Source organism: Triturus cristatus, chromosome 7 (genome assembly GCF_964204655.1).
Source record: "Triturus cristatus chromosome 7, aTriCri1.1, whole genome shotgun sequence".
Lineage (NCBI taxonomy): Eukaryota > Metazoa > Chordata > Amphibia > Caudata > Salamandridae > Triturus > Triturus cristatus.
Genome location: NC_140590.1, coordinates 1,196,877,684 through 1,196,895,885, shown reverse-complemented (window position 1 = coordinate 1,196,895,885; position 18,202 = coordinate 1,196,877,684). Strand labels below are relative to the sequence as shown.

At 50.2% G+C, this 18,202-nt stretch overlaps 1 protein-coding gene across 3 annotated transcripts in view; it reads left to right on the top strand.

Moving 5' to 3' along the window:
- LOC146811589 (uncharacterized) overlaps window positions 1-18,202 on the top strand; it is a 256,867-nt gene that overhangs the window by 173,177 nt on the left and 65,488 nt on the right. For all 3 annotated transcript variants that reach the window (XM_085618574.1, XM_085618575.1, XM_085618576.1), the window contains exon 7: window positions 12,991-13,102. In XM_085618574.1, the coding sequence (XP_085474700.1) occupies window positions 12,991-13,102 (112 nt within the window). The remainder of the gene's footprint in view (window positions 1-12,990; window positions 13,103-18,202) is intronic.

Here is an 18,202-nt window from a genome sequence, read left to right as displayed (position 1 = left end):
CCGACCTGCTTGGTACCAACCATGTCGGGCAAAGCAGAGGTGGATCGGGTGAAGCCTAAATCTACCAGGCGGGGTGCCTATACTCAGGTCAATAATATGGACCGCTATGCTCTGCAGAAAGGATCACCGAGTGGGTCGAGCCAGTCGCCAGATACCCAGAAGGAGGCCTCGCCCTTGGCCCCGGAGCTCTCGCTGCAGGATGTCATGGGCGCGCTTGAAGGGATGCAGACTTCGATTGGGAGGCAGTTTGATGCCCTGGCGCATAAGGTGGATGCCATCTTGGTGGATGTCAACCTGATCCGTGCGGACTTGGGCAAAACGAATGAACAGGTTAAAACCCTGGACCTCAAGACCACGGGTCTCGCCGATGATGTCGCGGAACTGCAGACCGAGGTTCGCAAGCTGAGGACCGAGAGTGATCTCGCCGCCCGCAGGCTGGAGGACTTTGAGAGCCGGGCCAGGCGCAACAACGTGCGCGTTATCGGGGTCCCGGAGTCCTCGGATGAGGCTTCGGTTGACCTGCTCGTCGAGGACTTGGTGCTTAACCATCTGCAGCCTAAGGGTCTTGTGAAGTTCTTTGCGGTTGAAAGGGCCCATAGAGTGCCGGGTGGGAGGCCCAAGGTGGGAGCCCCACCGAGGCCGATTGTCGCCCGGCTCTTTCATTTTCGAGATCGGGACGCTATCCTGCAAGCATCGAGGGTGACGGGCCCGGTCCCCTTCCAGAACGCGTCGGTGAATTTCTATCCGGACTTCACCCAGCAGGTGCAGAGGCAGAGACAGGGCTTTCTGGGGGTGAAGAGGCGACTTCGGGAGAGGGATTTGAAGTATGCCATGCTCTTCCCTGCCAGACTACGTGTGGTGTACGAAGATCGGACATTCTTCTTTGAGTCTCCTGTTATGGCCGATGAATGGCTGGACGCTTTGCCCCGGCGGCGGACGGGAGAGGATACTGCCGCGGATGGGGACAGTGGCCGGGATGGGCAAGGCTGATTTCTCGGAGCCGGTCTGACTCGATTTGACTTTATTTGATGACTTGATTAGAGTGCAGTAAATGCGGAGGGTTGCGGGAGGACGAGGGGAGCTCTTTCCTCCCTTAGGGTGCTTTTTGTAGATGTTGGGGTTTGTAGGGCGACAGGCACACTGCAAGTTGGGGGGGCTTTGTAAGCTGCAGCAGGGGTGCAGGGTGGGGGGGATGGTTGGGATTTTGGGGTTGTTGTTGGGGGGTCTGTTTCTGCAAGGCGTAGTGATCATCTTCGGTATAGTCCCATGGTGGCTCTTCGGGGGGGGGGGGTGGGCCTCTTTGTGTTTGGGGATGGGGGGTAGAGGTTTAAGTGTTATTAGCTGGAATGTTAATGGTTTGGGGGATCGCATTAAGCGCGGGATAGTTTTGCAACACTTGAAACGGTCAATGCCAGATGTTGCCCTACTGCAGGAGACACACCTTATAGGTAACACGTGCTATGCTCTTAATAGGAAGGGTTATAAATTCATAGCTCATTCAGGATTCTCCTCCGGGTCTAGGGGTGTGGGCATCCTTGTCAGGGCCTCGCTGCCATTTGAGGTGGACTCCACCGTTGTTGACGATATGGGGAGGTTTGTGGCGGTGGCGGGGAGGTGGGAAGGTAGAACTTTGGTTTTAGTTTCGGTTTATGTCCCTCCAGCCCTGCAGGCCTCCACGTTTGTGGATCTGGGTAGGGCCTTGCTGGATCTCCCGGGGGGTATGTTAGTGGTAGGGGGGGACTTCAATGCTGTCGGCTCTGGGCTGCTGGATAGGCACCCGCCCAGAGACACAGGGGGGGCTCAGAAGTGGCTTCCAGACTTCCTAGACACACTCGGCCTGATAGACTGCTGGAGGCTCCGACACCCCACACAGCGTCAATACACCTTCCACTCCGGGGCGCATGGTAGCCTTTCTAGGATTGACTATCTGCTCACTTTGGCTGTGTACGCCCCTTTGGTTTCTGAGGCCAGGCACATGGCGCGTGGCATATCGGACCATTCGCCAGTGTGGGTCAGGTTGGATGTCGGCCGAGAGGGAGGGGGAAGGGTGGCTCCTATTAACCCCTGGTACTTTCGAGATTCCAAGATGCGCAGCGCACTGGTGAAGACAGTTGATAATTTTTTCAAGGATAATCAGGGGTCCGTGGACTCGGCAGTGTCGCTCTGGGAAGCATTTAAGACCGTTCTGCGAGGGGAGGCCTCTCACTTGTAGTGGCTGCCAAGCGGCGGAGAGATGGCGAGGTTATGCAGGTGGAGGAGGAGATTATGGCTTTGGAAGGAGCGCTAGAGGAGGAGGTAACAGCGGCCTCACTGCATGAGCTGAGCTTGAAGCAAGCCGAGTATAAGGACCTTGTGACAAATGCCGCTAAGACCCTCAGTAGGGAGCAGCAGGGCCGCCTGTATGATGTTGGTGACAAGGCCGGGAAGCTCCTAGCTTGGCTGGATAAAAAAGAACGGGTTAATAGAGTAGTGCCGGAGCTGACGGGTGAGGGGGGAGAGGTGATTGTGGAACCTGAGGGGATTGTCCAGTGTTTCTCGGGACTATTTCCGTAAGGTTTATGCCTCAGTGTCGGATAGGCCGCCCGGGGACTCGAGTGACCTCTTGAGGGATATCGCTCTGCCCTGTCTTTCTGATGTAGATAGAGATGATCTTGATGGAGACTTAACGGTCGATGAGGTGGCGGGAGCTATTCGCGCGCTGAACTCTGGCAAGGCCTCGGGCCCGAATGGCTTGCCGATTGACCTGTATAAATTGTTCCCGGATAGGGTAGCCCCTCACCTGCGCGCCATGTTTGTGGAGGCGCGGGGGAGTGGGACCCTCCCGTTGGACCAGAGGCTGGCGGCGATTGTTGTGATACATAAAGATGGTAAACCCCGAGATAAGTGTGCCTCATATAGGCCCATATCACTCCTCAACGCCGAGCCGAAGATCCTGGCTAAAATCCTGGCGGGCAGATTGGTCAGGGTACTTGGAGACTTGATTCACCCGGATCAATCCGGTTTTATTCCGCATCTCAACACCGCGTTGAACCTTCGGCGCCTTCATGGGGTGATCGCCAGGGCTGGCACGCCGCGAGAACCGGCTATTGTGGCGTCTCTTGATGCCACGATGGCCTTCGATACGGTGGAATGGGAGTATTTGTGGGCTGTGCTAGCCAAGTTCGGCTTTGGCCCTGGTTTTGTGAGCTGGGTGAGGTTGCTGTATGAGGGACCCCTTGCGAGCGTGGTGGTAAATGGCCGGGCATCGACTCCGTTCCGGCTTGGGAGGGGGACTCGGCAGGGCTGCCCCCTGTCGCCTCTGTTGTTCGCCCTTGCTCTTGAACCTCTGGCGGCATGGATACGCTGGCACCCGGATATACGTGGCCTTCGGTGGTCGCCCGAACACGAGGACCGCATTTCGCTATACGCTGATGACATCTTGTTGTATCTTGCCTCGCCCAAGAACTCACTCATAGTGGTCTGTGACGTTCTTACATCCTTCGGTAGGAATTCGGGTCTCGTCATCAACTGGAGCAAATCGTATTTATACGTCCTGAGTGGTGAGGTTCCGCCGGTCCCGCGAACTTGCTCGATCCAGATTGCTCAGCAGGGCTTCGTGTATCTGGGGATCTTTATCTCCATGGACCCCGCTTTGCGGTATGAGAGAAACCTGCTCCCCCCCCCTGGCGCGCCTGCGGCGGGATGTTGAGGGCTGGCGGAGGCTGCCACTCTCCCTCGTCGGGCGCGCTGCCTTGTTCAAAATGATGTCCCTTCCTCGGTTCCTCTACGCATTGCAAAACACTCTAGATTGGGTGCCGGCCAAGTACTTTCGGGAGGTCGAAAGCCTCCAACGGACGCTGTTGTGGGATGGGAGGCCGCGGATAGCGATTGCTAAATTGACGCTTCCATGGTATGACGGGGGTATCGCGCTTCCAGACATTCGACGCTATTACTGGGCCACCCAGTTGTCCGCGATTAACCACGGTTTCTATGGCCCGGCCCTCAGCCCTGGTTATGCCATGGACAGATGGTTGTTGCGCGGTGGGAACTATCTTAGGGCGTTGTACTCGCGGTCCCTCGACTCATCCCTCACGGGGCCCACTGGGGTGGCGGTGCGTGTATGGAAGATGGCGACTGACTCTCTGGGCTGGAAGGATAGGCTCACCTTAGCTGCCCCGTTGTTTGAATCTGAAAGGTTGGGTAGGCTTTGGCATACGAAAGGGTTTGATAAATGGGATTTGATCGGCATTTCCAGGGTTGGAGATATGCTGATTAAGGGTAGGGTGAAGTCCTTTGAAGAGTTGCAGAAGGAGTATGAGTTGGGGGCGTCTGAGTTTTTCCGATATGTTCAGGTGCGTCATGCCCTGCGGTCAGTCCTTGTGGAGGGTGAGAGGGTGCCCGAGTCCTCTCCTTTGGAGGACCGGATCCTTGATGGCCATATGCCGGAGAGCACGATCTCGCTCATCTACAAGAAACTGATAAATGTTCGGGCTGATGTGCTACTGGGGCTGCGGGACCAGTGGACTAGGGACGGACTCGAGTTGGACGATGAGGACTGGCAGTCTGCTGTTTCCTCTCCTAAGGAGGTTGCGATCCCGTCGCGTCTGAGGCTGGTGCAGCTTAAGATCCTGCATCGAGTGTATGTGACGGGGCCGCGACTGGTTCACATGGGATTCTCTGAGGAAGGCCTATGTAGGAGGGGATGCGGTATGGTGGGTACTTTCCTACATATCATCTGGGAATGTGGTGTCATCATGGAATTTTGGAGGCGAGTTCATGCGGTGATGGGGGAGGTGACGGGCATTGCCATGCAGCCGGAGGCGCGGTGTTGTCTCCTGAATGTCTGGGGGCCCACTGACCATGATGAGGCACAGACCCAGTGGGTGACCCTGGGTAACATGGTTGCTAAGAGGGACATCGCGCGCTTGTGGGGTTCCGTGGGGCCCCCCACGTTAACTGCGTGGAAAGAAAATATGGACTGGAGTATGCTCAGGGAGAAGACAGTATATTGCGCCAGAGGCCGCCCTCGGAGGTGGCATGCCATCTGGGGGCGGTGGAACCAATACAGGGGGGGAATATGTCTTGCCCCTGATCTGGATCCCCCCGAGGAACAGCTTTCTTCTTTACCTTCTTTCCAGCTCCGTATGTAGATGTGATGGTTAATTGACCTCTTGGGCCTCTGCTTTTCCCCCTTTTTCCTCTTATCATAGTACTGTGACCGTTAGATGATTGGGGTCCGGCTCCCCCTGAGGGGCTACCACCGTGGGCATTCAGTGTTGTTGCCTTGCTGGGGTTTGTTGTGTGTTTGTAATTATTAAAAATGGAAGCTTCTCACTGCTCCTTCAATGTACTGTGGACGATTCTCTATACTCTCCTAATGAAGCTGCCGAACCTCCGGGTTGTCGGCTGAATAGCTGTGTCCAGATTCTTGAAGAAATAAAGGTTTTAAAAAAAAAAAAAAATGTGCTGGACTTGGCTCCATGTCTAACGGCCACTTACTGGCAGCTGGTGAGCTACTGGTAGATCCCCAGCTACCCAATAGAGACAACTTCCTCATGATTATGTTATTCCAACACTGAAGTCTTTTTATTGGTGACGCTTTAGTCGTTCTGTATGGCACATTGAGTAGTTCAGAAATGGTATTTGAAGGTTATTCAGATAGACGTTGCTCTTTAAGATCTGGTAGGGTCACTGATTTATGCTAATGTGTCAAGTGAACCCATGCAATGGTTCAAGCCTTCTTAGTGCAAACAGCCAGACTGTGGAACATGTTACCATACATGTACAGTTTACAGCAGTAGTATCTGCAATGGGCTTGTTTCCTCAGAACACATCCAGTCCGCCACGGCCCGTGCAGGTAAGAGTGGTCGGGCGATGGGGCTGAGTTGAGTGGGAGGGGGGATTCGACAGACGACCAAGAGGGAAAATTAAATAAATGATGATTTTTTCCCCGTCATAGCCGTCTGTCGAAATACCCCCCCACCTGGCCCCACTGCTCGTACCTGCACGGGCCACGGCTGCATCAAGTTCGGATTTAGCATACAGTCACATTGCGAAGGATAGTTCAAGCTACATTCCAACTCCAAAAGACCAGGTTGGAGTCCAGAACGGTACTAAACAACAATGTTTGACATTAAGATCAGCATTAATTGTAGAGTGAGCAGTACTACTACACTTGACTTTGCAGCTGAAGGTTGTGGTCTTGTGGCAAACCCAAAAAACATTCAGCACTCCATCCAGTGAATGCCTCCAGTCCTGAACTTTTCACATACAAATCATTGATTTCGGGTATACTAGTCTAAGTAGGTAAATGGGAAGCAAAACAAGACTACAACACCCAGAATGCATTAGGCTTTCATACAAAGTGACAGTGCTGTAAACAGTGTGCATAATGACCTGGTGGGAGGTGGTCACCCTAGTTAGCATAGTCAACCTCAACATATACGAAGGGTCAATTGTGCCTTGTTTTCATAACTATGTATGGGAAAGACATGTCTCTGCCTCATTACACAGAAAAATGCCTGACTCTGTCACTGCAAAATTATTAGGTATTCTGGAGATTTCTGTATCAATCTTGGACCCAAATTATCTGAGGGTGTTAACTGTGACGGAGGATTCCAATATGTCTGACAAAAGTGCACAGGTCTCCTAGACTAAGTGCAACATGTGTTTTTTATGTGTTAAGATTGAACCTGTTTCTGGCTATCTACTCATTGAAGGACAGGAGGCAATGGGGGCATTGTTTCTGGAGGCAGGGTGATATTTCAATAGCAACTGCTTTCCATTGGTGCAGGTACAAAAACATAGACTAATGAACAAATTAGGTGAATAAGTGGGAGAAGGTGAAAAACAAACTGGAGAAAGTGCAGAAGCCTGAAATTAAAAGTGGACAAAAAAAAGACCTCAAAGTGTAAGTGCAATGGTATCAAAAAATGATATTCTGAGTCAACCTTAATACGTAACGGATTAGAATATCTCCTAGGTCCAACCGATATAGGGACTAAGCAACAGGGTAATTTTGCCACTATAAGCCAAACATAAAATTAAGACCTGGGATAAATAAGCCCATGTAAAAAATTCAAAAGCAGGTGAAACATTTAAAAATAGCTCGGTCAGTTTAATGTAGGTTAGAACTCCAAGTAATTGACGAACATGCCACATTTCATGACCTCCCCTAGCCTTGGAATTAGCTATTAGGCATCAGAAGGGCATGTGGCGATAATCAAATATTGCAAACATGTGGCGACTCTTCAAGAAGTGGAAAGGAGGTCTGCTTCCTGTGAAACTTGCTGTATAAGAGATTGATAACAAAATAAGAGTATATAAGTAGAACTGCAATCATAGAAAAAATAAATATTTTGAGTTAGGCCTAATGCAAGACTAATCACTGGAGTCATGAGGTCCCTCTTCTCTATCAGGAAGCTAGACACCCAGGGGCATATTCTCAAGAACGTGTGATAATCATCACAAAAGTAACTTAATGCAACCTACAACATTGCAGTCTATCGCGGGAAATTTACGCCGTGTTAACCAAGTATTCACAACACGGCGGTACCACGCGATAGTCACCAGATAGCGCATCAAATGGCCGCGTTAAAATCAATGCCACGCCACAAATGTGAAACACGAAAGCAAAAAAAGCTGCGATGAGCCCAAGCGCAATACAAAAAGCTGCGAAAACCAGCCACAGGCCTGCAAATCCCACACGTCTGGCGGGAAAATGCACTATAAAAGCAGAACAAGAAAAACACACCAGAAACAATCCAAAGTACACAGCACCATGGATGCACCCTGACCAAGCGCAGAGGTCAACGTGAACCCCACAAGCCCCACAGACCACCAGCAAGGTACAACGGGGTCGGGGAAGGCCAGGGAGAAGAGAGAGAGGAAGACTGGGTGCAGTCCGCAGCAACACAAGACCAGCATCACGGAGGTGACAGAACACTACCAACAACTGTCCCATAATCAGACTACTTGGAATGCAGCCGGAGTGTCGAGGAGGACAATGGATGAGGCCAAGATGCGCTGGCATGACCTGAAAACCTAAACCAGGCACAAACCCGCTGCCAACAGTAAGGCAGCAACGGCTAGAGGAGGTGGGAGTCGTGCTCCACAGGAGGAGCAGGAAGAAATGGAGGCCAGTCATCAGTGTGGAGATAGTGCAAGGAGGTGGGAGTAAGGACACAGCTTGAGAGGACCTGACACCACAACAGGGTGAGTAACGACCAGGGACTTGGGGGACGGGGGGGAGATGGGCACAATGACACACATGCACAATCAAGTATAGCACACTGCACACCCACAATGACCCAGGATCATGTCCCTCATCCCAGTGGCACACTGCGGCACACACACATTGCAATAACAGCACATCCCATGACAATGTGGCACAAAGTGCAACACCCGACACTGCAGAACAGGGGACACAACTGGGTCCGCTCATGCGCAGAAACAGGTCAATCACATTGGATTGAGCAGGGAACTGTGAGATGCATATGCACGGGTACAACCTCACTTCCATCATGTAGTTCCAATGTCCACCCCCCCCCCCCCCAATTGCCAGCATCGCCCAAACAGTCACAATATACATTGTCACACAGTCTGCATGTAAACCAGAACAATGCGCAAGCATAAATGTCAACATGCATCTCCCCTTCACATTGCAGAGGGACAAAAAACACCTCCAGCAGGTCAGACCAGACAAACCATCAGTGATGCCGGAGACGACCACCACACCTCCGACACTGACGCCCTACAACAGCTCATGGACTTCTCAAGCAACCCACCTCCAGGAGCAGGGCTGCCAAGCCACATAGAGAAGACCCCAGTCCCTGCACGGACCACACAGCAGGAATAACCCACAACCGGGGTTGGCTCCCAACACTTCACCGAGGCACACATCGCATTCCAATACCAGGTGTCAGAATGCCAAAAGGAGGTGACCGAACAGGCGCGGGTGGGCTCAGAGCTCATCGAAGCCGAACTACATCACATACGTCCCATCATGGACCACCTACACCCCACAAGGAGACCCACACCGCGAGTGCTTGGTGCTGGCAACAATTTGGACAGTGCAATGGAAACAGAAAACACCTGCATAACAGTCAACTGCTGAGCAACATGGAGGGAGCCGGAGCAAGTACAGAGGTCACCCAACATACAAACGGAAGTGTCCGGGAGTAGCAGTGCACTGAGGTTGGGGCACTAGAGATGAATGCGCTCATGTGAAGAAAATGTCTAGGATTGTGTCCCTCGGGTTATTCCTGATGCAGTGGTGGGGGGGCGGGGGGGTGTCACACATGCATCATCTTCCTCCTCGCCGTCCCCGGTCTCCCGCACTGCCTGAGGTGACATTGCTGCGTGAGCTCTCCACATCACATCACCAAAACAGTAATGGATGATGATTCGTGGTGCACTGACTTGGTGACACCTGGAGTGCTGATCAAGTGATCAGGCAGATGATGGCATCCACGACAGGCCTGAGCAACTCCGTTAGTCAGCCAGTACCACTGTTTCGACTCTGGCCGATGGTGGATGGAGTTGGCCCTTGCGATGGTGGCGTGTGCCTCATGCGGTGATGCGACGTCCAGGCCGTTCAGTACTCGATTTGATGTGTGAGCCCTCGTGGTCCGCAGTTGAGGCCGGAGGCAGCGGACAGCGCAGGGCCACATGCACATGGCGTCGACCCCAAGACCACCGACAGAGGTCATCCAATATTCATTCAGACAGGGTCCCTGACGTGAGCTGCAAAGAGTTGGTGGCCCCGGATGCACAGTGGTCGGCACAGGCACACCGCCACGGGACGGTGACTTGCTGTGCAATGAGGTAGGGCCACGCGGACTGGGCGGGTCCTCATCGATGTCCGATGTGAATGTGGCGGAGGGTTTCCAGTGTTGCAGGGGACAGTGGAAGGTGTCCTCCAGGGCATGATGCAAAGGTCTGTTATCCAGAAGCAGCAAATGGAGGAGTGGAAAGCGACAGCCTCGTTGCCACCACCAATTCGCTGACAGCCACATGAGGATGAAAACTAACCCCTATTCCATAGACCCAAACTGCACCAATGTACGACCAGAGAGTGTCCATGAATGTCGGGGAACAGAGTTAGTGGCACCGGGGCTGGAAGGGGGTGCAGTCTGCGATGATGATGGTACACTGATATGAACTCCGTCATCGCTAAATCAAGACTCTGTGACCTACTGGACCGCAGTGTAGGCCGGAGGCAGCGGTCAGCAGTGGCCCACAGCCACGTGTCATTGGCTTGCGATCCACAGAGTTAGTGACACCAGGGAAGTTGTCGGTAGTATTCAATGGCCTCTGTAATGATGATCCTATTCCCTCTGGACTGCAACGAGTCATCCTCTTACGCCTCTCCTTGGGTGCAATGATATGTATTCTGCATCTGAATAATCGATGTTCAGTTCCAAATCTGTGACCTACTCATGTGCAGCGTAGGCAGTAGTCCGCGTGGGCCCACAGACACATGTGGTTGTAATGCTATGCACAGACTTGGTGGCACCACATCGAAGGGAGTATAGTGACATAAACTCTGCCTTAAATAATGTTCATTGCCATGGTGTATTCAAGACTCGATTCCAAATGTGTGCCCTACTTGTCCGTGGTGTAGGCCGAAGGCAGTAGTCAGAAGGGGATAACAGACGTGTTGTAAGAATGCCATGCACAGAGTTGGTGGCACCACATCGAAGGGAGTACACTGATCTAAAATCTGCAATGAACATATGTACTCTGCCATCGTGTAATCAAGACTCCGTTCCAAGTGTGTGACCTACTTGACCATAGTGTAGGCCGGATGCAGCAGTAGAGTACGTCAACGAGAAAGGAGTAAAGCGGGCCTTTGTCGTGAAGGTCTGAAGAGGCTGCCAAGGTCGTGGGCCTCGGGCTTGGAGCTTGTGCCGGCACGTGGTGGACCCTCCATGACACATGCCGGTGTCGGCAGGTGATCAGTGTGGCCTGGCTGCGCAGGGGCGGGCCTAACTGGTTCGGGGTCCAGTGGGCCGGGGTACGGCAGGTGCACTTGATCGCAGGCAACTCCGCTCACGAGGACGGCGTCAGCCTCGTGGCGGGGTGAGAGGCGCCGCCCTGGCAGAGAAGTTGGGCATTTTGGAAGAGGACCACGACCAGGGCTACATGCTTTTTATTCACACCCCTACGCTGGTCTGTCCACTACACTCCATACACCAGCTGTGTATGTCGCCATGGATATGGGTGTGTTATGCATACTGCGGTCTGTCCAGCACATCGCCGACACTCTTGGCATTGTGTACTTTCCCAATCATGGTTCTCCTGCCTCCTTCACACATGCTTGGTTCCCACTTCTCCACACATTCCGCTATTGTGTGGCTGAGGTGCCATGCCGTTGATAGCTCATGTTCACGGCTCGCCCAGGTTACCATTGTAAGTTGTTCTGTCGTGTCTGGTGGGTGGGCATGTTGTTTTGCATGTTGTATGTGATTTTTTTGACGTGTGAGTTGCCAGAGTTGTGAGTTGCATGGTTGTGGAGTTGAGGTGTGTGGGTGTTCATTTGGTACTTGACAACGGGCAGTGCATTCCCATTGGTGCCATCCTGGAAGCGCTGGTTGATGATGGACTGTCGGAGGATGAAGGGATCATGCACACTGGCTGGGTATTTGGCGACTACGTTGGTGGAGATTCCACGGTGTTTGGATGTTGCCTTCACATTGATGTGAGACGTGTGCTTTCTGTTGCGGTGATTGTGTGCTGTGTCACCAGGGGGCACAAGTAGGACATGTATGCTGTGGATTGCCCCCAAAACATGCATGCATCCAGCTATGACGTATGGTCCTTGCTTGGTCTCCAGCAGATCCTGCGCATTGTGGTGGACGTATAGGTACTTGGGTACCAGGTTGATGATGGCATCCAGGACAGGTGTGAGGGACTTGGATGTGGCTGGCTGTGAGACTCCTCCGACTCTGGCGGGTGTTGGTTGGGGGGTACCAGAGGCCAACAGGTGCAGCACAACCAGCAGCTTTGTGTGGGGTGGGATGTTGGTTGTCCGCTGTGTTGGTGCAGTCGGCCTGTTGGGCGATGATGGTCAAGATGCGTAGGTCCTGGGTGTGGTGGCGGTGGGTGTTGCCCTATTGGGGCTCCGGGCTGCATGTTCAGATGCTCGGGGCATCTGTTCTTCATGTTTGGCTTTGGGCTGTGCTCCCTTGGCTGCTGCCGATGGTCGTCTGACTTTACACCAGGTCAGACAGGTGTTAATTTCCTGCAGCTAACGTGCATTATCGCATGTTTCGGTGTGGGTTCAGGGGGGTGGTTCCGGGGGGGGTTGTGGTCCTGGGTGTGGTGGCGGTGGGTGGTGTTGCCCTATTGTGACTCCGGGCTGCATGTTCAAGTGCTCGGGGCATCTGTTCTTCATGTTTCGCTTTGGACTGTGCTCCCTTGGCTGCTGCCAGTTGTCGTCGGACTTTACACCAGGTCAGAGCAGGTGTTAATTTCCTGCTGCTAATGCGAATTATCGCATGTTTCGTGGTCTTTTCGCAGATGTGGCTGGTCGTTGAGAATGTTGAGGAGTGGTGTTGTCGCGGCTTTTTGCACGGGAACGCCTACTCTGCATCTCATTAGCGATAGTTACCGGGGCCATCTGTGGCGATGTTTTTAGCAGCTGCTATCGTGGATAAACTGGTGTTATGGGCTGTTGACACCAGCTTGTGAATGGGATGATAAATTTATCACAACTTTGGCTGCCTTAAAGTGCAGTTAACTCAGCGATAGCTCCTTGAGAGTATGGCCCCCAGTCTTTAAAGCCTCTGTGTGGGCAAAAAGCTATTTAAAACAACCGTTTCAAGAGGCACTGTAAATTCAGGTGACCATGGCTGTTTGTGCCTTTTAGGATCTACTGTGCTGCATTGGAATAACTAACAGAGAAGTGAGATTTGAAGCTCCATGAAACATGGCATGTAATGTGAAGACAATAACATGTGAACCTATTTATGTTACTTAACCTAGTATTGCATCTTTTCTTTTTTTTAGTTGTTGGTCGAGGAATGCTTCTGAAAAGTGGAGAAGTGCTGGACTGTTCTACAGTTACTTTTGACGGCCCCGTGATTACCCTTGATTTTCCCATTGTGACCACTTTTAGCAGGTATGTGCAGAACCCATGTTCTATAGCTTCCAGTACAGCAATAACCAAAGCTTTGAAACACAAATGCATTACTCAACATATGCTATGTCTTCCAATCTTGTGGAGACGGGAAAATAGTACCTAGATTAGAAGGGCTGGCCATATCCCACTAAACTACTACATTTGTTTTAGGGACACTGGGGGCCTGATTAACAAAGGGGCGGAGGCCCCACAGACGTGGGGGAGTGTCCTAATTCTGGGCGAAATCTCCGCAATGAGAATTCAATGCGCAGATTACGCCCTGAGTGCAGAGACTTCCCTCATGTCTCTGGGGCCTCTTCCCCGAGAGCGGAGGCCCTTTTTGAACCAGGCCCACAGTAATAAATGTGTGTGGTTTATTTGACTAAGTCAGAAAAAAGACTTCATTGTAATCACTTGTTTTGAAAATCAGACAGGGCTATAAAAACTATTAATATTGCTGAGACACTGGTCATAGTCGTCTCCTGCGCCCCCTTCCAAATATGTTTGTGTCGAAGAGAGAGTAAGAGCGTTGAACTGGGAGGAAGCAATTGGTAAACCCTCAAGGATGAAAAATTTACTAGCTATCGTAACAAAGTTTCAATTCAATTAAGGACCCGGAGGCAGCATTTGGCTGTTCTTTCTTCACTTCGTTGTAACCAGCAGCCATTGAACATTCTTTATTTAAACTGTATAAACTCCATTTCCCATGAGACATTGGGAAAGAAACAGTCCATCCAATCCAAAGCCGCCACGTCTCTCAAGACCCTCCTGCAGACGCTCTATCCCACTCCTCCTTCCTGTGAACACAGCACATTAGTGTGGACTTCTATCCTGTTTAGAGGAGTCTGTCCCTGAAAAGACATTACCCTTATATAATAAATTTTTTCAGAGGAAGCAGCATGAAATGCAGGTTTACAGTGAGATAATGGAACAAATCCTTTGGAACAAATGTAAGTAAACATAAGTAGGATTCGGAATGAAACAAGTAAAAAATGACCTGTAAACGTATACATTTGTCTGAATAAATCATCTTTACATAACTCCTTCAAAGGGTAGGTGCAAAAAAATGTAATTCTAAAAGGGGGAGCTAATCCTCTCCTCCCTGCCCTTAATAGAATTGAAACTTCCTGTTATGATAGCTAGGAAATGTTTCATTCTATGCCAGGACCAGAGGCGCAAATTAGGCTAATTTAAAGCTTTTCGACCACTAGAGATGCCAGGGACTGGTTTAAAATAACACCTCTTAAAAGTAGAATCTGAGGAATAGCCTGCTGCGTTTAAATTGCTTCTAAATGAACTGCCAAAGAAAAAGATTTGGATGCCATGGCCCCTCTGACTGAATGAGCTCTGACCGTGGAAGTGCCAATACCAGCTTCTTGCATGGCACATCAGACCCACCTGGCAAAAGTAGGAGAGGAAGCCGCTCTGTGAGGGTAACGAGTAATTGTTGATCCCCTTATGGACGAAAATCTACTGTCATAAACTCATAGGCTTTTATAGCCCACACAATGCAGAACTTTGGAACATCTGGAAAAGTCACGTATGAAACATCTTTTGAATTGCATTTTGTTCTCCTGGAAATATGAAAAGTCACTCCATCTGGAGTAAATACTCCGATATGTCCAGAGCTCGCACGTCTGAGACTCTGACATGACACCAAACACAGCAAGGTAGCTAATTTTGCTGACATCTGCTTTCTTGACAAGTATTTATTCAAAGTCCATGATTTAAATAGGCATAATACCTTATTACCGTTCCATAATGTAGAATACCTGGGTTCAGGAGGGAAGGATAATCTAATGCCTATAAGAAGTTTACAAACCAATGAATGTTCTCCTACAGGAATACCATTCAATGGTCTGCTGAAATAGTAGATTGAAAGGTATTAATAGACCTGTATGCCAAACTTTCTGAAGCTAAGGAGGTATGGAAATTCAAAATGTGGACACCGTACGACCCCACGGTATCCAATTATGGTTGATGACATCAACCCAACCATTGAGACCAGGTCGAGCGGTATCTTTTATTCGTGCTATCTGCCCAAGCCTTGGCAAACAAGGAGGCAGCCTCCTGTGAAATACCTGGGACTTTCCTACATTCCCGGTAATACTCCACACCCTGAGACAAAGGGAACCTTCTAGGACAAGGATGAGGATTCCCTTGGGGATCTCGGGGGAGATACAGAAATAGGGGGTAGAGAGATTGGAAAATTCCAAGAAAGTTCCATCAGAATTGGAAACCAAATTTGAGACCCCCAAATCAGGGTGATTACCACCAGATCCGCCTGCTGTCTCCGAATTTGGGTAGAAAGTCTTATGATCATGGTGAACAGTGGAAACCTATAACATTTCTCCTTGCTCCAATCCTGGATAAAAGCATGGGTTGCTACTGCATTTGGATCTGGACGCCAACTGCAGTATCCGTCCAACCGTGAGGCAAACAGATCCATAATAAACGGACCCCAACTGGACTGGATTCCCTGAAACACCTGTGGGTGTGGTTTCCATAGACTGGCATCCTGCCAGTGCCGGGAGTGCCAGTCCGCCAACGGTTTCTATTTCCCTGGAAGATGTTCTGCCGAGACTGAGATCTGATTGACTAGGCAGTAGGTCCAGAATGTTCGAGCCAATGCTGAGAGGGTCTTCAATCCTGTTCCTCCTAAGTGGTTGATGTAGCAAATAGCCGCTAAATTGTCCATTTTGAGAAGGACACAACATTGGACCTTGTCTTTGGTCCAGCACTTCACTGCAAAAGATTCTGCCATCAGTTCCAGACAGTTTGTGAAAGGATCTCTCTGCAGCGAGCTCCCCAACCCGAACTGCTAGCATCTGACTCTATCACGAGATCGGGATGGGAACCGAAACCGAAAATGGCACGGCTATTCCAGGCCTCCATCCGTGTGATCCACCATTGCAATTCTTCTTTTGCCTCTTCCGAGAGGGGGACAGATTGTAAGTGAGACCCCGTTGAAGGTGGAAAATCTTGAGGCGTTGCAACACCTGATAGTGGAGAGGGCCTGGGAAAATGGCCTGTATGGACGAAGACAAAAGGCCCACTATGTGGGCAAGTTGATGTAGGGAAGTCAATGGTTTGGCCAGAGTTTTCCTTAGTTAGTACTGTATTTTGGTAAGCTTCTGAGATGAAAGACTCAGGGTGGCTATGACTGAATCCACCACGAACCCCAAAAATTGCAAGGAATGGGTCGGAGTCAGAGAAGACTTCTTTTCATTGATCATGAAACCGAGAAATTCCAGGAGATTAATAGTCTTCTGTGGATGATTGGACAGGCGCTCTAGACATTGATCTATAATGAAGATATCGTCCAGGTAGACAATTAGTCTGATACCTCAGGACCCAAAGTGTTCTACCACGGGCTTCAAAACCTTGGTGAAGCACCATGGAGTGGAAGATAGACCGAAAGGAATGAAGGGGAATTCGAAGATTTGTGACCTCCATTAAAACTGCAGGAATCGTATGTGAGGTGGGAAAATGGGAATTGTGAGATAGGCATCCTTCAAATCCAGATGCATCATCCAGTCGTGTGCCTGCAGCAAATCCCTGAGAAGATGGATACCTTCCATCTTGAAATTACGGTAAACCAGCCACTCATTGAATTCTGTTACGCTGATCACGGGATGTTGAACCCCATCCTTCTTCTCCACCAGAAAGATTGCTGAGAAGACCATGAGGAACTAAGAACCTAGGCAAGATTGCACCCTTTTTTAAGAGTTGACCAATCTACGAACCTACCTGGTCTATTTGGCTGGTGGAAAAACGGTAGGGGTTTTGGTCTGTGTGGTTGATATGGGGAATCTTAGAATTTGATATGGAAACCACTTACTGTCTAAAGAACCCAAGAGTCTGATGTAAGAGCCCCCCAGTTGTGAAAGAACTCTACGAATCTGCCCCCAAGTCTGATCCCCTTAGAAGATTGTACACTTACCTTGAGGATTGTGATAAGAACCATTGCTTATTTCAAAAAAAGGAGAAGGAGCAGAAGAGGGACAAAACACTAGGACGCCCTCCACTAAATAATGTCAATATACAAAGGCCTGGTTGCAGATTGCACATAAAATGTATTTATTATTATTAGCTTGTTTAAATTGTAAGGGAAAGTCACACCATTTCTTTTCTTGGTGGGACAGGGTTTGCTATCTAGTCATATACCCCACATATGTGTCATCTTTAGTATATAAAACCAATCATAGCAGGCCGGAAACCCACAGAACTTTGACAACTAAGCTGGTCTATAAAAGTAAGTTGAATCAAGAAAGCGCCTCAGGTAAGCTACACCAGGGGAGCTGCTGGTAGGTACTCACCAGTTAGCTCACTGTGTTATTATCTGCACTTTCTGATACAAAAGGAAACTTAACCAAACTCCCAGTTATGTGTCGTTTAAACAAAAAGGTGTATCAAAATTAAGTAATATCAAACCAAAAACTAACCACTAAAGATCCCCGTTATACAAAGGAGGCTCAAAGTACTCTCCTATAAGGCTAAAATTGAGCTGCGGAAGCACATTACTCCTGGCTTTAATTTTTAGTGTCTGTACTCGTTTAAAACCACCATATCATGTTTAGACCATTTTAACTTGAACGACCAAAGAATTGTTGACCCTAGAAGCTCCTCTCAACTCTCTTCGGGGGTAACTTCTGGTTGGGTAAAAGTTGCTGAACCTGCTGGAGTCCTACCACTGTCCTTGTCAGATGTCACCACCCCTAGTGAAGGCTTGATGAAAGGATCTGCCAGTCCAGCGCCCCCGACCACAACCGGCGCTGGTAAAAACACAGGAGTTAAAAATCCTTTTTATAGAGGATTGAGCTTTATCAAGGCAGTTAAATGTGTTGATGAACTTTCCCAGTTTGCGGATGATGGGATCTCCAAAGAGGCTCCCTGCAGCGGCTGCCGGTATGGTTCAGAGGTAGGGGGCAAGGGCGGGAGGGGGGGGGGGAGGATGATTGGGGAAGAGGGTATAAAGAAATTTAATAAAAACTTACCTTTTCGCAGTTTCCTCACCGCGCCTCTTCTCCGTAGTCCTTTCTCGCTCAGCCATTGAAGCACACCCAGGCTCCAAGTCAGCTAATCACAACGCTGTCTTTG